The 20,511-nt window shown below is 36.4% G+C and overlaps 1 protein-coding gene across 8 annotated transcripts in view; it reads left to right on the forward strand.

Annotated features, from left to right (window-relative positions):
• Chst9 (carbohydrate sulfotransferase 9) overlaps positions 1–20,511 on the forward strand; it is a 257,514-nt gene that overhangs the window by 109,364 nt on the left and 127,639 nt on the right. For all 8 annotated transcript variants that reach the window (XM_074070103.1, XM_074070105.1, XM_074070101.1 and 5 more), the window contains one exon: positions 2,308–2,346. In XM_074070103.1, coding sequence (XP_073926204.1) covers positions 2,308–2,346 — 39 coding nt within the window. The remainder of the gene's footprint in view (positions 1–2,307; positions 2,347–20,511) is intronic.

The raw sequence follows: 20,511 nt of genomic DNA on the forward strand, positions 1-20,511 counted from the left end.
TCAACATATTTCCTGGCTTCACCCAGAGGGAGTGATCAGAGAAAAAAACAAGTGAAAACTAAATTTTTAAGGCTCAACCTGAAGGAAGAGTCCATCATTGCTACACAATCCTATTGGTTATAAAAACTCATCTATTTCATGGAAAAAAGTTATTCCACAAGGACATGAGTTTCTGGTGAAGGAAAAGTAGGGATTAGTGGGGACGCTGTGATTACCACACCATCTTATTTATCTCAAATACACTTACTTTTAATTTTAGAGCTTACTAAGCTTCATTCTAATACAAGTTAAAGACTCTCCAAAAAGATGTTTTTCTGTAAACATTTTGTTAAGTTGAGCATTACATATCACTTTTTAAAGTTCATGAAAATGTTTGTGGCCTTTAGTATTCATAAGTGTATAATTGCACAGTAAATAGTGCTTGCCCAATAGAAAACGTACATGAGGATGTGCCCCATCACACTTAGTAATGAATGGGCCCTTTAAATGGACTATTTATGCCATTTATCTGTGTGAATCATTGAAAAAAATTGCAACAAACAAATCCTCTGGAAAGAACCCAGATGAATAGAATTAATCAAGGCACCACTTAAATGAATTCTACACTTTCAGCAGCTGCATGAGGGAAAACACATTTTCCACCTTATATTTTAAGATTTTTAAAAGACATAAAGGACTTGTAGAGAAACCTGGATAAAGTTTACCTATGGCTTCTATGTGTTATATCACTTCTCAGTGACTAGCTCCAGCTGTGAGGTGTTGGTAGATGACAAGAATGTGACAGCTGGAAAGATGGCCCTTGCCAAGCCAAGGCAGTCACTTCCACAGCGGTGTTCTACACACCATTTCCCTGGTGCAGATTTCCTTATCTAACCCTTTAAGTGTCCTGTAGATTAAGAGAACCTTGATTTGCTTCTGCCTGCACTATTGACTCATCTTACCCATTTGGATGTGGTCAAATTTCGTGAATTAGAATCCATATCCTCAGATTCATCTTCCTCATCACCCACTTCCTCTTGGGGCCTTCACAATCCCTCTGTGTTCCCTGCCCCTTATCTACTAAAACTATTTTCTCATAACCTAGCAACTGCTATATGAACTCAGGGGGCACAGGATGCTATTGGAACTCCCCAATTTCCTCAAATTTTACTTGTGGTACCCAATTCAGCACTCTGTTGATTTCCCTGAATCTTTGTCTCTTCTGGCTTCTCATTGTTCTACATCACAAAACAGAAGGGGCAATTTTATTTCTTTGTTATTGGCCTCAGCCTACTCCTCTGCGCCATCTGCCTTTATGTCCCATTCAAACCCTCAATTCAGCCATCTGCTCAAGATGGATATTTCCTGAATCTATAAATTCAACTCTGATCTCTCCTAAGCTTCATGGCCCCATAACACTTCCAACTCAGTAAATCTAAACAGAATTTTTCTGTCCCAACTCCATCACCTTTTATCATTGCCCCAAAGAATGTTGTTATGCCCAAAGTCACCTCAGTAACCTTGACCTCTCCTTCTCCCTTACCATTCACATTTTGTAAATCCTTAGGCTCTGTTACTTGTGTCTCTTCACTGACTCTGGTATCCACTACTTCCCTCCTCTCAATTCTCACTGCTCAATTCTCACAGACCACACTTGCATTGCCTATTGCCTAAATTCTAAGACAGTCCTCTTCTTACACACAGTTACTAGTGTTCAGGTTCCTAAGGCACCCTCTACACTTGTCTTCTTCCTCTTTTTCCCTTTTCTGCTGAACCTATACTATTCCTTTTCTAAGAGTCAATGTTTTCTCCCTTAAAAAATGTCTTAAATCCCATGTAGATCTCAAATTCCAAATCAAATATTACTTTCTCCATAATTTCATAGGCCCTCCCTCCTTTCTCAAAATAATTGCTTCATCCTCTCATATCATTAAACATTTGGCATATTTTGGTAAATGTTTCATTTCATGATATATTGTCAAGTAGGTTGTGAGAGATCATGGTCTTATTTTATTTAGCTGCCTTCCCCATAGGGCTGTGTATGGGGATTTTCAATTTGTGTGTCTATTGTTTATTAAATGACTCTTGCTAATAAGATTTTATAAAACTCAACAGCATAATTAGTAGATACTTACTAATTTTTATGTTTATAAATGTATTTGAAAGCATTTTTCTCCTTGTCAACTGTACATAATCATCTCTAAAATCATGCTAGACATTACTAAAATAACTGTTGTGTTTGGAAATTGCCATAAATTGGGCTTCCATCTTAGTTACATCATATTCTCAAGGCCCTATATGCAACTTATCTGCCACTTTTCATTTCAGGAAGAGTGGAGAAGAAGAGAGAACAAAAATCAAGTTCAGGTAAGATTATGTCTAATTGGCTCCAGTTTTATTTCCTGCTTTTATTCCCACCTTTAAAAATGCTATAATTTACTGTTCAAAAGTTCACATCTATAGTCCTTGACTTGATCAATACTAATTAGTTTAAATAAATTTTACTTTTAGTTTTTCTTACTTTTACATTAATTAATTATGTTCTTCTCATTCTATATTTCTATTCAAAAGTAAAATGGAATGTTTAATTTTTCATGATAATCTATCAAAAGGTAAGTCTTTCAAACCAGCAACTTTAAAATATGGATATTGTCATAGTTATCAACCAGTGTATTTCCCCAAATGCCTATGAATCTCAATTGTTTTTCTTAAAATCATTCATGTAAGTGATGTTTTTCAGGACAGTGTTATATAACTACTTAACTGAGAAGAATCTTTACATTTGGGAAGAATTCTTTTTAATGTTTCTATGTCTAAATTCTATGTACTCAGAGGTGAATAATGTCTTAGTGAAATGCCATTGCACATAAGAGGCATCAATATTAACTAAATGATGCAAAGATAAGCTTTTATATTTCCACATTTTCATTACTTGCATTTTGGCTTAAAGTTGTGAGGTAAGATAAATTTTCATTCACCAAGTCAATCTTTACAAGGGCCAGTCATTCAACTTACAATGCCAGAAATTATCAATAATCACAGAGAAATCTAATTTGCATATATACCCTTGCCTACCACCCTTTCCAAAGCTCCTCCAACCCAAAACCCTTATGATAATTGGGACCTGCCAATCTAAAAACATATCACTTCCCACAACATCCACTTTTGACTTAATTTCTCTATGTATGTGTCCAAACAATGTGTGTGTGGGTTTCCAAACAGCAAGCATAGTCAACAAAAGACAAAATCTATCTTAATCTAAAAGTGGATGAACAGCAGAAGTCCCTGTCTCTTTTCTCCTTCCTAACTTTAGCATTCGTCTCAAATAAGTGGACAACTTATTTATCCCTTCAACTTCCCTGTTAAATCTTATTGTTCACATTCTCTTTGTTGATCTTTTAAAGTCCAATCACAAATACAAAAAAAAAAAAAGATGTGAAAGCAAGAAGGCTTCTGGTCTCTTCACAGCTTTGATTACCTCCATTATTGCTCCCTGAGGGAAAATTATTTGTACTGCTTTTAAAATGCTGTTGCTGTGATGCTGTAGGCACGAGTCTCTTCATTAAAGAAACTGTATAGTTTCAAAGAAAGCTAAATTGACCAAAGTGTTACAGCAGATGCCTCTTTTAAGCTCCCTCTGTATTCGTGGATTGGATTCTAAAAGTGTGTATGACCAAAGTAACACAAAAAGTTGGAGACAGAGGCAGGGCAGGCACCAGGTATCTTCACTCCCTCTCCTTTCCAGTACCTCACCATCCTGACCTTTCTTTTCAAAATAAAGTACTTGTCATTTTAACACTGTGTTCAGTTTCTTACTTAACAAAATGTTTTTCAATTTTTTTAAGACAACAGCATCTGTGGTGAGCAACACTTGTCACTTGGGTTATAGGGAAACTCTCTTTACTAATAGAACTAATTGGCCCCATCTCAATTCACAGTATGTCAACTTATCTGATTTCTAAGAGAAAATGAAGTCAAGGATAACTAATGGATAGAGCCCCACTAACCGAGGAAGATTTGAGGACTCTTAATCATTTCAAAGGACAGAGATCATACCTTCAGGAAATCTACGTTTATAAACATAGTCTGAGTTTTCAACACTGTAACATAAAATTCACCAGTATCATCATAAATATCACCGTGATAAATCTATGGTGCTGACCTGAGTGTCCACATCTTTGAACAAAGCATATGGCTGAGATATCTGGAAGAACATTATGGGCATCCTTGTTTCTGACTTTCTGTCCAAACTTCCACTTACCATTTTTGTTTATTCTCTTCAGATCCTATGACCTACTTGCTGAATTAGACTATACCCCACATCTGGATCCACTTCTCAGCTGAAGAAAGTCAATATTAAGTCCTGGACTCTTTCAATCTATTATTCCCATTCTATTGTACTAATTGTAAGGGAAACAAAGAAATTAAGAAAAAATATTGTACAGAAAAATATTCCCTGTTAAAATAGGAGTCCACCAAGATCCTTAGTTTTGGGTTGGTTAAGATTGTTTCTTTGTTTCAAGAATATTACACTAAAATTAGACTTTCTGACAAGGAAAACTTTCTGGGACTAGGGAGAATGAAATTATGTCAGTAAAGTTAGCCAGAGGCTGGTTGTCTCTGTAAGGAATGTCAGCAGGAACTTCATGAAATGTTTGGTTAGATCATTCCTAATTTCTTTTCAATTTTCTGTCTATTGTTCTACTTATTACAATTATTTAATAAAATGACTCTACTATGTCTGTATTGATCAAGTCCCCCCCCACAAAACCTTATAAATGCCTCATATTTCATTATTTAACTGAGTGAATCACATTCTAAAGTTAAGATAACTAGTTTAGACAGTTTCTCATAGATCATACAGTGCATAGATTAAGAGTGCGTAATAAAACTGTCCAATAGTCTATTCAGTGAGTTCTGCTAAGGGTCTGCAGCATTCTGATGGCAACCCTGGTTGTAGCTTCATGTAGGATGCTATTTTCCATAAGCCAGGAATAACTCACAAGAGAATAAGTATAATGTATTATCATTCACTGTCATTTTGAAAAACAATTCAAAATATATTCTGCTTGACAATGAACTTGAAAACTGTTATTCATGCAACATGACCAAAAAAACCAAAGGTAAATTTGGCTACTTGACTTGGTAAAGAATATTAAAAATATATGGTGGTATAATGATAAATGGACAAAATATGAAGAGTCAAATATTCAATTTCACCAATTATTATATCCTTGATTTTTCACTAACCCAATTTTTTTCACCAGAACCATCCTGAAAAATGAACACAAATATTTTTATAAAAGCTCAACTAAATTTAAAGCACTTTTATCAGAAAGATCCCTTTTAAAGACATGAAACTGTGCCATTTTAAAACTAACATAGCATAAAATACAAAGAAAAAATCTTATAAAGAAGAGTGCTTCATAAACTACAGTTTAGAAAAAGTTATGTTGGAAGGTTTACTAAGGTAGACTATGGAGACACCATCTGTTAAATATATATTGTTTAAATTTTTCCACCAAAGAGGACCTTTCAAATTTAGTTAAGTATGAGGGAAAGAATAGTCCTAGTGGACCAAAGAATGGAGAAATAAATTCGTAAAGATGCTAATGAGTATTCTAAAATGAAGTTGCATACTTTTCAATTATGGCATTAAAGCCTCCCTAAAGTTAGAGATCATTTGTCCATTTGCATAATTTGCAGTTACTAATAGACAAGCACAATGTTATTTTTTTCTCAACTCAAAAGGTGAGATTTATTATTGGAAATTTAGCAAATGGTAGAACATCTGCTTTGCAAACTCTGTCCCTTGCTGCCTACTTTTAGACTGGGCTTTTTGCTTGGGAATTTCTGAAACAGCAATAACATCTCCATTTTAAAACACGTTGGACAGGCAGTCATTTGGGATAAAATATAGCTAAATAAATATTGAGCAAAATCTTCCACCTGAAGACTGGAGTGGCTCAAGAAGTGAACACCTGCTTAGCAAGCGTGAGGCCCTGAGTTCAAACCCCAGTACCACAAAAAAAAAGCTCTTCCACCTGTGTGAATAATGTGTACACTTTTCTATATATTACTTATTTCTTGAACGTTTTCAAGTAGATGCACATTTACCATGATTTTATTCTGTGTCAATCCTGGTTTTATAGTTCTAATTTTTTTTATTCATTTATTCACATGTGCGTATATTGTTTAGGTCATTTCTCCCCCCTGCCCCCCTCCCCCATCCTGTTTCCTCCTCCCACCTTGCTTCCAGGCAGAACCTGTTCTGCCTTATCTCTAATTTTGTTGAAGAGAAGACATAAGCATAATAAGGAAGACAAAGTGTTTTTGCTAGTTGAGTTAAGGATAGCTATACAGAGACATTCCTAGCATTGCTTCCATGCACAAATATATTACAACCCAAGTTGATTCATCTCTAACTGATCTTTACACTGGTTCCTGATCCCTTTCTCATGTTGACCTCTGTCGCTTTAAGGTTTCTGTATTAGTTCCTCTGGAGTGTGGACATCAAACGCTTTCATGTTTTGGGTTTTCTACCTATTCCCATATCTCCCGTATGTGCACTATTCACAATACCCAATTTATGGAAACAGCCAAGATGCCCCACTACTGATGAATGGATCAAGAAAATGTGGTACTTGTACACAATGGAATTTTACGCAGCCATGAAGAAGAATGAAATCTTATCACTTGCAAGTAAATGGATGGGACTAGAGAACATCATTCTGAGCGAGGTTAGCCAGGCTCAGAAGACCAAAAATTGTATGTTCTCCCTCATATGTGGACTTTAGATCTAGGGCAAATACAGCGATGTGGTTGAACTTGGATCACATGACAAGGGGAGTTCTAATAATTTTGACATAGTTCCTATACAAAATTCTTTTTAAAACCCTAAAACATTGGTGTGAGAAAGACCTAATTTGTCTTATTTTTCAGTGACTAATATTAAACCTGTGAAGCTAGTAGTGATAAATATGGATTGGGGTAAACTGTCATTTTCAAAAATTCACTAATCTTTCAATCTCACTTTGCAAATCATTATTCAAATGAAAATACTTATCATTCCAACTTGTTTCTAGCCTACAAAATCTCTTTCCTTTACACCATCTTATTTGGTACTTCAAAGGATGCAGGATCTGAATCTGAGGCATTTATAAGTTGTTAAATTTAATTTGTTAAATGCTTTTATGGTCCAAATCATATGCTTCATATCAGAGACATGAGAGTGAGTAAATTATAGGATAAATACCCTCAATTCATTCACTTTCAGCTCAGGGAGAAGAGTAAGTACTGATGATCACAACATTGTGAAAATTGCCTGTTAGAAAATTGTGTGCAAGGTGTCATGAAGAATTCTGGAAGGACTTCCTGGAAGAAACAAAACTTGCATCAATCCTTGACAAAAGAACTGAAATAGTTTTCCAGGTAGAAAATGGGAAATGGCTGGCTGGCCAGAGAGACAAAGATAAGCAAAAACATAATTTTTTTTAAGGGAAAGTTAGTTTAATAAGAACAGAGCACAGTCTTAAGCAGACAAGAGACAGGAGATACAGCTAGAAAAGTTGGCATGAGCCAGAATCCACAGGGACCACTGTGCCAGTCCAAGGAGTTTGGAGTTTATGCAATAGATACTAAAATCCTATGAGGTATAGGCAGTTATAGGTTGCTTTTGCATTTCCTAAATAGCCATATATAGGAAGTATGGATTGGAAGGGGAATTGACTGGAGGCAAAAAAAATGGAGTGGTGTTTCATTTTAATTATTTCAAAATGAAAGAGCAGAGGTCTGGAAGTCTTTACTAAAACAGTGACATTAGAGAGGAGATCAAAAATGGAATATAGGCACATTTACAAGATAAAATCAACCAGTCCGATTGGATACTGAAGGTAAGGGAAGATGACTCCTAGGTTTTTGGCCTAAGATATGAGATGAATGTACAACCTGTGTAGACAGCACCGAGGAGAGATAAGTTTTTCAGGGAGAAAAATAAATTGACTCCTATGTATGGTATGGGAGATGGAGGTGGAATTATCCAGAATGTTGACTAATCAATAGGTCATACAATGATACAGCTTAGAATTACAGAAAGATTTCTGGGATGCAGCTTTGCCTTTTAAGTGATTGGTGCCTGGATAAGAATTGAAGACCTGGTTATGAGTGAGCATGCCCAAAGAGACTGAAGGATATAAGAAAACAAGAGACCAGGATGAATCCTTTAAAAATCCCAAACATTAACAAAAATTGGTGAGAGAAATCAGACAGCCTAAGAAAGATAAATCAGAATTGTCCTATGGAAATTGGCATCATTTTCCATTTCAGAATCTAAAACAGAAAGAGAATTCGAAGAAGGATATCCATTACCACTTAGTGAGCAAGTCAAGTAAGCCCTGAAAAAAGCCCATTTGAGTGGGGGGGATATCTACTCATCACCACAGAAATTATTTTTCAGGAATTTTGTTAGTGAAGGACAGTGGGTTGAATAAGGGAGTGTATGTAGACTTTTTCAGAATTTCTGAAAGAGAAAAGAAAGATAAGGAACAAGAGAAGCGAGAGAGAGGGAAAGAGAGAGAGAGAGAATGAGAGAGAGACTTAGTCTTGGTCATAAGTCATGGAATTGTTGTTTATTAAGGGCCTGTTATTTCAGGATTCTATTTTACCCTTAAACTGAACTTAGAAGAAGTCCTGAAGAGTTTATTTTTAAACAAACTTCATTTTCCAGACAGTTGAATTTATGATAGAGAATGAATCACAACACAGCTGGGCCACACTATTTTGAAAATACCTTAAATTTCATTGTGTAACACTGCATTTAAAGAGTGTGTTTATGCAAACTAAACAAATCTGAAATGATAAGCAGCTAATGTGAGAGAAATCTCCACGTCATACCACGGTTAAAGTGCAGATATGAAAACATACCCTCAAATTTCCCTCCACCTGTTTAGTATTTAACTTGGATTGCTATCACAGTGAGCAGGGCAGGACTTATTTGCGTTCCATTGAAACATGGCTTCTTTAGGTGGCAAAGAAGAAATATTATCTTTAGCCGTCTCACGGTAGAGTTCACCTTAAAGCAGTGTGCCTCATTGCACACTTAGGGAAGAGAAAATTCCATCCGTGTTGATTCTTGAGCAACATATATATGGTCTTCGCACCCACAAGAGGAAATGAAGAAGAGTTGCATAGTTGGTGGTAACCAAAATTACTTCAGGCTTTCATCTTAAATTAAAAATATTTTAAAGCCACAAGAAATTCCCAATAAAAATGGACTTTCTTTTTAGAAAGTCTTCTTGACAGTATTTGGGTTTGCACTCAGGACCTCATGCTTTTTTGCTAAACAGGTGTTCTCCCACTTGACCCACACTCCTTGCCCAGGATATTGAGAGCTGGGAAACCTTATTAAGGCAGCACAGAACCAAACAGTCCTCAATAAAATTAGGCTTATGCTATTTCAAGTTTATTGTGGAAGTAGCATCAAAGTACTTCTTATGTGTATATATGTGTGTATCAGTCAATATAATAATGTGTATAAAATGATGTAATGATGTATGTAAAATATATATAGTATGATACTCTTTTTTGACATGACCTGGGAATGGAGCATTCCAGGTAAATGCATATTCTGATTAGCTAAAAGTGCCATTCATAGCAGGACCTGGTGGTGCATGCCTGTAATCTCAGCTGATAGGCTGGGACAAGAAAATCTTGAGTTCAAGGCCAGCCTCTGCTACAAAATGAGATCCTTTCTCCATACCATAAAAAAAGCAAAGGATGGAAAATGCACACGGAAATAGAATAGCAGTGATTCTTAGGCTTTCTCATGAAAGGAGTCTTAAGTCATAACTGATTTTCCCACAGGGATAAAAATAAGATTGTATTTCAAACCAAGGAACAGATGCCCAACCTTTTTTTTTAAATAGAAATGACCACAAACATTTTAATCAACAGTAAATGATATACTTGTATCTGTGTAACATAAAACCTTTTAAAGTAAACGTGTGTCATTTGAACTGAACAGCACAGAGATCAATCACATAAATTGTCCTATTATTTCACAGAAAATCCCCAGATAAGAGGATTTTCAGGACAGCAGAGAAGCTAGAAAGCTCTAAGGAGACATGAAACACCTGAAGTCCACTTACTCCAGAGACAGGGGTAGGACCTCAGGGGCAGCCAGAGAAGCTCTGGAACAAGCCCAGTCTTCATGGGAGACTTGACAGACTCTAAAGGAGTGGTACCAGTTATGGAGTAGTTGAGAACCAGGTCCTCTTTCAGAACAGTCAAGTGGTCTGATTATTTATTTCACACTGAGAGGCTAATGAATAGTTACAAATCACTGTTACTGATGGAAGTAGAGTAGTGCCAGGGATCTAGTAAGATCAACTATTGGAAAGGATGATTCTGACCATGGCTTGGTTTGAAGATCTTTCCTTGTTTGAGTTTACACTCACCTTTGCTTTCCTGCATTTGCTTATTCCTGTACCTTTACTATTATTAGTATGACTGTAAATCTCTAATACTTTTCTCACTGTACAGAAACAAAAGGTACTTCTCAGTCCAGTATGGTCCTTTTCTCTTAAAACTGTCCCTGAAAGCCAGATATGGTGGTACACACCTATAGTCTCAGTACTTGGGAGACTGAGGCAGGGGGATCATGAGTTTGAAGCCAGTCTGGGCTACCTTGTGAGATCCTTTCCCAAAAAACTAAAACAAAACAAAAAAGAATATGTCCCCAAAATTTAATTTTACCCAAGCTTTGTCTGAAAGCACAACTTTTTGTCCCAATGATACATGAGACAAACAGTATACCAAATTTAAAACCTAACTTTATTTATGCATTTTTTTCTTGTTTTCTTTGGACATTTTTCTACCTAACATGTTAACTTCCTTGCCATTTTAAAATGTCCATCCAGGAAGTATAAATGAACAAACACAAACTACATTTAATTTAATTTACCATCAGTTAACATGGGTTCAACAAATGAAGAACAAGTGGCATTGTCAAATCATCAGGCTCTGAAAATGGCCCTGTGAGAAGTTCCTAAGAATGGTGGAATGAAATTGCAAATGTAGGACCAGAGAAAACCAGAGGATGGGCGCATTCATGTGGAGGGTATCCTAGAGAGTGCATTTGAAAAGGTACAGAGGATTTTTTCTAACCAACCTCAGGATCACAAATCTATAAATAAAATGGAAACTTTTTTTAATTCTTGTGCTGGGTGGAAATACATTGTGGCATGTACAAAAGTTCTTACAGTATATCAAATATATCATACTTGAATTCACCCCATTCACCATTCTCCTTTTTTATGCCCCACCCTAATTCTTGGAATAGTTTCAACAGGTATCATTTTCCATTTACATACATGTGTACACAGTACTTGCACTATATCCACCCTCCAATGACCTTTCTTCACCTTTCCCCCTTCCCAGTGGTACCAACCCCTCAAGCAAGACCTGTTCCACTCTCCTCCAATTTAAAGAGTAACTTTATTAATTTTGTATCCTAGTCTGTGTCTCAGTTCAAATTGGTTGATGTTATTCATTCATTCCTTTATTGAAGAATTATTAATAGAATGTTTAATGTTTACTTCTGCAAGTCAAGGACAAAGCAAAGTCAAGGTTACAAATGAAGTGAAAACAAACCTCAAATATACACACACACTCACACATACACAAATATACACATACAGATAGTCTTTGATTTGATTGTTTAGAGGAAGTGAAGGGTAGAATGCTATTTTCTAAAATTCATCTTCAGATTCATGATTGATCAGTTTTGTTTGCCCTTGAATGAATCTGTTTTCCTGAAGAGATAAAATATTATCTTTTCAGCATCACTGTACCATTAAAACGAAAGAATAAAAATTGCTACATTTCCTTGATTATTCTGTCTTTTTGCACTTATTAGTTTGCAGTATTCTTTTTTTGTTTAAAACTATGGACATAAAAATAAGGAAAATATTATCTGTATGCAGAATTCCTCACTTACCACAGTATGTGATACTGGAAATACGAGTATAGATCCAGAAGTAATTTGGGAGGAGGGGTTGGACTGAAAGAGATTGCAGGATATTTGTCTCATTCCTTTCACACAATTCTTGTATCACTTTTAATTGCAATCAAACACATTTATCAGTAATTCATTTTCCACTTATATTGGGGTCTTTACATTTTAGCAAATAGTAGGATATCTTTGCCAAGGAATGTTTAGTATCTCTTTTTCACTACAAAGTGAGCTTAATAAGAGTGTGTGTGCCTTCCAGTGTTTGCAGTTATCCAGGCCCTCTCCACACAGTGAACAGTGGCAGTCGTTGTGTTCCAGAGGAACAGCTGGGCACTGACTTCCTGGGAACTATAAAGGCATGTGCAAAATATCAAGTGGTAGCATTCAAAGTATCCTTAATAAACATGTTTCTAGAATCACTGCTATAAAGTTAAAAACTGCCTGATATTCAGAACAATTTAACATATTTAACTCACATGTAACTGTGTTTCTTTTTAAAATATTAATTAATTGGCAATGGTAAAAATCACTACAATGGTTTAGCTAAAATAATTGTCCAAAATACCCAGCACATAAAAGGTCACAACTATATAATTTGTAATGATATTTTGAGCTGCGAAATATATTAGAAAGACATCTTCTTTATTTAATCCAATGCAAATGTACAGAATATTTTTAAAGGTAAATTATTATTTCAAGAATTCAATTTACTTTTCCAATATTTATCTAAAAGACCAGAAAAAAATGTTTTCTCCTCCACATGAGGAAGATAATCAGGAGAGATAATTAAAAATTTTTAACTCTGTGGCAGAAATCTTTAAATAAAAACAGCCTCCTAATACATGTGGATGAAATCCTGGTTTCACATTAGAACACCACTAAAGTCTTATTCTTGTTATTCTAATTAGAACTGCAATGTTTTAATTTTACTGAATTCTCAGGAAGCATTTAGCACATATGCTTTGCAGCAATGTTTTAGTGTCTGAATGACTTGAGATTTGGAAGTAGTCAGATCTACTTACATTTTTTATCCTTTCTTTTTAATTGTGGCCAGTAAATTTAGTGCAGATGATTTTGTGACTAGAAGATTTAGTGCAGTATAAATGAGAAATCATACTCTTTCCACCAGTAAATGATCAAATTTAACATTGTCACCCAAAAGAAAATGTCAGAGGAAGATCTTTGTGCTGGGTGAAAAGGCAGAGATTTGCATATTAGATGACAGATATGAGGGAACACTCAGTTCATGTTTGCTGATAGAAATATGAATGCCAAGGCCAAGACATGACTAATTGAGATATTTTTAACTGTTCGACTTCAGAATTTATATAAGTAAAAGAACACAGTATAGTTTAGTGCTCTAAATGATTCTGTCAGTTCTCTTTGATGAAGGATCTGTGCACATGCTAGAGAACAATGTGTCCCTAAGGATATTAGTGTTCTTCAGAGCAGTGGGGTAGGGACACTTAAAAATGAAACTCAATTTGGAGTTTTTAGAACCAGAAAAAAACAGCAGCTTTTGAGCAATGCCCAATTTCTCCTTCCGCCAACCCCCAGTGAGTTCTAGAGATCTGCATACAACATTGGACATACATTAAGAATATTGTATTCTCAAGAAAGTTCTGTTAAAAGGGTTGATTTCATGTTGAATTTTCTTACCATAATAGAATATTCTTTTCTAATTTCTTTCTTTTTTCTTTTTATTTGTGTATATTAATTGTACAAAAGGGTTTCATTGTGATATTCCGTGCATGCATATAATATACTTTGACCATTTTCATCCCATCTATTACTCTATCTTATTCCCCTCCTTTTTGTTTACAAACTTGATGGGTTTCATTATTCTATTTTCATACATGAATATAATGTACTTTTAAAAACAGAGCTGGACTGGACTGAATGTGATGTGGTCAACACTGAGTATCTGACAGAATGGTGAATGGTCTTCAGTGGAAGAGTAAGGACCTCCGGGTTAAACTCAAATTGCCAGAACTGTCTGATAGATACCTCCAACTCTGCTTTTCTCAAAGGCCTTTAATTTCAAGTCAGTTTTATAATGTAAAGAAAATTGACAGATAACTGAAACTGACCTGACTCAAGTTATTTACTACCAAGTGAAATATAGGTACGAACACCAAAAACTACTACTTTAAAAATAAAGTACTCCATCCTGTCAGTTAAAACTTCCTATTTAAATTTAGTGGTTTATTTTGGCCAAACTCTTGGTGAGGAGCATTTAGACGGGGTCTAATTAACTTCTTCACAGACTGTAGAGCCCTCATGGTGGGGAGGGTTCTTCAGTCCTTCTCCAGCAGCATGTAGAACCCTTTTCAGACTCTATATTTGGTTATCTTGATTTTTCTCTTTGTTGAGTTACAGAAGCCTAAATAATTAACCAGGACTCTAGTGCAGGAAAGGCAAATGTTCATACATTTAGTCTTACTTGTGTTATACCTTATGACCCGTCTTTGTTTCTTTATTCTATTATTGTTGTGCTGGGTGGGGGTACATTGGAGTATTTACAAAGGATCTTACAATGTATTAAATACATCATACTGAATTCACCCCCTGCACTGCTCTCTTTCATGCCCCCTCCCCTGATTCCTGGAACAGTTCCAACAAGTATCATTTTTGCATTTACGTACATGTGTATACATTGTTTGCACCATGTTCATCCTCCTACCCCTTTCCCCACCACTTCCCCCTCCCACCAGTGCCAATCCCCCTGTACCCGGCCCCTAGGCAGAACATGTTCGGCATTCCTGTTCTCCGATTTTTAGAAGAAAAATACCTAAAAGATTATAAGAGAAAAACATGGCGTTTTTCCTAGTTTGAAATAGAGACCCTTGTTTAGGAAACTCTGTTTTGTACCCAGCTCCTTATTCTCCATTCTTTTGGTGGTAACACTTGCTCTAGCCAGAGAACAATGGCCCAGAAGCTACTGCAAATGCTCCTACAGACTAGAGACCTGTCTATCAGCCCCAGTCTAAGCTATCATTTACCAAGATTTTTGTGACAACATAGGTGCCTACAGGTGCTGATGGCAGATAAAACTGAAAATTCATGTGAACATAAATGAATTCATAAATGTGCATCAGTTCTTACTCTGATTCAGTTCTTATTCTGAACAAGTGGATTTATCAGTTGGGGGTCAAAACAAGAAAGATATGCCATCCACCAAATGATTTCCCTGAAAATTTACTACATAAATCACTTAGTGTGATCAAGGTTTCAGGAGATTACCCTGACATCCAGGGACCAGCAATAATGTCTCTAGGCCTGAAAGAAGAATCGGGTTTCTAGAGTCCAGCAAACAGTGGACCTCCTGACAGGAGGATTAGCTACAGAGAAAAGCAGCCACTCCCTCAATATTAGCAAGGCACAGGAAGAATGTGAAGAGTAAATACTCCTACCTCTTCTTCCTGCCCTCCAGATCTTAATCAGCTCTTCCAAGTAAGGAATTAGGTTTCTCCTTGGTGGCTCTTTCTGCCTAACTTCACTGCTCTCTCCAGGATCTTCTACATAGCTTGACACTAGCTGCAATTGCATTAATAACCCCGGATTCCATTTCTAAGTAGTTTCTTAATGCAAAGTGGAGTATATATTTATTTTTAAATAAATTGTTCATTTGCAAAAAGAAAGAAAGAAAAGAATCGAGCTGGGTACAGTGCCTCATGCCTGTGGACATCTGGAGATGGACATGGTGAGGACTGAAGCCTGCCCAGGCAAAATATTAGCAAAATTCCATCTCAACCAATAGCAAGGCATGACGGTATATGCCTCTCATCCCAGCCACACAGGAGGTGCAAATAGGATTGGGTTCTAGACCAGCCAGGCAAGCAATCATGAGACCCTATCCCAAAAATAACTAGGACACGAAGGACTGCAGGTGTGGCTCAAGTAGTAGAAAGCCTGCCTAGCAAGCTCAGGCCCTGAGTCCAGCCCAGGTGTTAAAAAAAAATAACTGCATAGGAGCTGGGCCTCTGTTTTGTTTTGTTCTGTTTTTTCCTTCTGTAGAAACCTATAATGTGACTCAACTTTCTTCATTTTTCACCAATTTGGACCATCCAGTATCTGCATTAACCTGCTTGCAAAATAACATTTACACCGTTAGACTGTCAAGAAGTATATGTACTTTTGAATTCTGCTTATGGATATAGAAATATAATATATAGCACTTTTGTTTTAAACTTTTTCATCTTTATTAAAGTATAACTACCATCCTCATTGAAGAGTAAAAGTACATATATTAATCAAAGTCCATTATGTGCATGTATGAAAATAAAATAATGAAACCCACTTTTAAGGTGTATATATATATATATATGTATGACATACAACTGAAGTTTATATATATATCTATATTTATATATTGTGAAGTAATCAGCAGATAAATTCAATTGATATGTACATACATACATATCTGTATGTGTACATATGTATGTGTTTATATATTATTTCATGTGTACGCATAGTGAAAACACTTGAGTTGTACTTTCTTAGCAAATTTCAGGTATATGATGCAGTACTGTTTACCATAGTGCCATGATGTACATTATAGCTCGCTTCAAAACATATATTATATAGCTTGCAACCTCTGACTAACATCTTCCGTTTCTACCACCCCTCCAACTGTTGTCAACCATTGTTCTATGCTCTGCTTCTATGAAGTCTGAGTGTTTAGATTCCACATGTAAATGACATCATGTGTTATTAGTTTTTCTGTGTCTGACTTATTCTATTTAACATAATATCCTCCAAGTTCATCTATATTATCACAAATGGCAGGATTTCACTATTTTTTAGGACTGAATAATATTCTACTGGGTATGTGTTCCTGCATTTTTTATCTGCTAATTTGTCAGCAGACATTTATATTATTTGTGTCTTAGCTATTGTGATTAACGCTATAATTATATGAGAAACTCATACAAATTAATAGCAAAATGCAGATAACCCAATTTTTAAAATGGGCAGAGAACATGAATAGACATTTCTCAAAATAATTTATGTAAATGTCCAACAGACACATGAAAAGTGCTCAGCATCACTTACGATCAGTGAAATTCATATCAAAATCACAGTGAGTCATCACCTCTAACCTGCTATAAAGGCTTTTATCAAAATGACAAAAGATAACAAGTGCTGATGAGGATGTGGATAAGAAAATAAAACACTAGTACACTGTTGGTGGGACTGTAGATTGGCACAGCCATAATAGAAAACAGTATAAAGGTCCTCAAAAAATTTAAAAAATAGAACTACCTTATGATCCAGCAATCCAACTACTGGATATATATCCACAGGAATTGGCATCCATATTTCAGAGATATTTTAAATTTTGTAACCATTATCTTTTTCCAATTTCAAGCACAGGGTTTTCTATTTTCATTTGATTATTATCTCTTTAGAAGGCACAGAATTGAATTCTGGGTACTTACACATGGTATACCTCTTTAGCTAAAGCAATAGATGAAGACTGTTCAGAGGAGGTGGCATTTAAACTAAATCCAGATGACTGTGAATGAAATAGCCATGAGAAGATGTGAGACAAGAGGGGATAAAGGCAAGTGAAAAGGCCCTGAGGCAGGACAGACTTGGTGGATTGAAGGAATGACGACAACCACAAAATCAATGTGGCTGGTGGATGGTGAGCAAGGGTAAATGTGCAGGTAGCATCCAGCTTATATGGACCTTTATAGACTATGGTAAAGGGCTCAGATTTTATGATATATGCAACAGGAAATCACTTGAGAATTTTAAGCAGAGAATGAGAAATTTTTTCGTTAAACACTCTTTCTTGGAAGACAGTTTAACAAAGAAAGAGGTGACTATTTAGAAAGTTATTTAAATAAGCCAGGAGAAATATGACCTAGCCTGGACTAGGGAGAGTTTGATAGAAACAATGAAATGCTGTCAAATTTAGAATATCTTTTTGAAGTAGCACATACTGATGTATAGGGAGGGTCAGAAAGGAATAATAAGGGATGAGTCTAAGGTAAAGGCTTAAGCAAGTTGGTGAGTAATAATATTATCTCAGATGTTGCAGAGTCTATGGCCATACCACCCTGAACACGCCCGATTTTGTCTCATCTCAGAAACTAAGCAGGGAAAGGCCTGGTTACTATTTGGGTGGTAGCGATGTAGAACATGGGATTTCCACCTTGGGAGACTGATGATAAAAGTAAATTTCTAATTGCATAGCTTGCATTTGAAATAACTCTTACTTACTCAAGCAAAGATGTTTCTTGGATATCAACTGCAGTTATCTTGGTGAGAGACAAAGGAAGTATCAGTGGGCATGGGAGAAGTGGGTAGATTTGAAAACTATATGAAAAAATAATAGTAACCAGGAGTTGGTTATCTATGGCATGTGATTTGAGTGACTGGTGCATTACCTGAGTGGAAGCACTGGGGCACGAACCTGTTTGGAAGAATCCAGGAGGACTTCAAATTTAGACAGGCAAAAGAGAGAGAGAGAGAGTTAAAAGATTTGGGGATCACCAGTGTTAACATTTCCTCATCAAAGCCAACAAAATGGATGAGATTACCCAGAAAGGACCCTAGTGCCAAAAGAAAAAAAAGAGACTTTATTTCAGATCAAAAGAAAAGACTTGATGTGGATTATGCTGGTTAGCGAAGCAATCCCAAAATTGTAGAGAGAGAAAGAATAATATAAATACCCTTCCAAATCAAGTGCATTATTGTATCACACACAGCTCCTCTGCAGCCTGAACCTACACTAAGGCAATATTAGAGGTGAGTACAAATTTCTCATCCAAAAAGCAAAACCTACAGCCATAGATCAGGATGATAAGGAATGTGGAAGTTGAGACTTTGACCTCAAGCACATGCATACTGTGAAAAGGTCAGCTCATTGCATTTCCAGAAGATGACATAGGTTGTATGATTAGACAATTATAGGCAATTGAGGCCAGTAGATGACAAGCCAGAAATTGTAGGTGCAAACCATTGTGACAGGGAGTGACAGTGAGAGCACTGGGCTGTCACAAGAAACCTAGTGCTTCCAACTCTGAAATCAATGGCACACAGCTGCCTCTAGATCAATAGCAGGGCTTTGTCTGGGATGAATTCTGGAGACTACTTGGTGCTAATTTTTCATTTCACAAATGAAGTAAGCATAGCCTTGAGAGGTTCTTCTGTGAAAAGTTACACACTGCTTTTGGGTAGAGCCTGTGATGCTATTAGAAACATTCTGTGGCACTTGGTAGTACTTATAAGGCCTTTTTCAAAGGAAATGAAGCTAATTTTGCATATGTTCTTTGTATGTCATACAGTTGTGTCTATTCCTGGAGGGAGTCAAGGGTAAAGGTTACAAGGCCAGGCTCTAGTCTCAGTCAGCCAGTCCAGGAATTCCTGCTCAGCCCCTTTGGGTCTTATTATCCTCACCTCTCTCAATGTATAAGTAAAACCTTATATGAAAAACAGAGATGAGAGTAGTTTTATTTCATAGAGCTGTTATAAGGACAAAGTGAGATGACACCTGCCAGCCTTTAGCCTGATGTCCATCTAGCTCATGGTAGGTTCACAATAAAATTCAGCAAGTTTTTCATTGCTTTTAGTGATTACTTGATATCATTTGCCTCTGTCTTTTAGCATCTAGCAAGTAATAGCAAACCTAGAGGTTTGTTTTTCAGATGTGGAGGGCACATAGAACAATTACTTGTTAAATGAGTAGCAAAGGAAGGAAGAAATAGAGGAAGAGAGGAAGGACAGGAAGGAGGGAGGGAGCAAGGGAGGGGTGGGAGACAGAATTCTCTGATATTAAGAGCTCTGTCTTCATCATTTGGCCCACAATCTGCAATGTGGAAATGGAACAGGTATTTTGGTTATTAATGTTATCCCTTTTCTGCTCTGTGAAATATGCAGGGTACAGGAAAGATGGAGGACAGTCTTGTGTTGTAAGTAAGGCTGGCCTGATGAGGGTTTATTGTGACTTCCACTCCTAAATTCCATTCCTGGACTATTTAGTTTCTACCAACTACATATCTGCAGGTCAATCACAGGCTACAGAGAAAATAGGCAGAAGGTGCTTCTCTCCTGTAAGCATGTGTGTGGTAACACAATTAGCACACAAGGATTTATAGAATGGAAGCTGACAAAGTCTGGATCTGGAAAAAGGAGTAGAACTTTTTCCAACAGAAGGAAGAGAGCTAGGCATTTCAAGCTTGTGGATAGAAACTGATGTGGCCTGAATTGGTACAGAAACATTCAGAGTCACATAGAAAGAGCAGGGTTCCTATTTCACTGAGCCCTGGATACAGAGCTAAACTGATGTCAGTCACAGTGGAAGTAAATAAGGACTTTGTAGAAGAGACTAGCATGAGAAAAGCAATTTTTAAAACTATTTATTTGATAAATTAAGATGAGGATGGGACTGAAATCAGAGATATCAGTTTGGGGACAGTTGCAATAGTAAACTTGGATGTGCTAAGGAAAGTGACTGGAGTGCTGGGGGTTAAAACAATAAAAAAAAAAAAAAGAATGAGTATGAGATACAA

Source organism: Castor canadensis, chromosome 4 (genome assembly GCF_047511655.1).
Source record: "Castor canadensis chromosome 4, mCasCan1.hap1v2, whole genome shotgun sequence".
NCBI classification, from domain to species: Eukaryota; Metazoa; Chordata; class Mammalia; order Rodentia; family Castoridae; genus Castor; species Castor canadensis.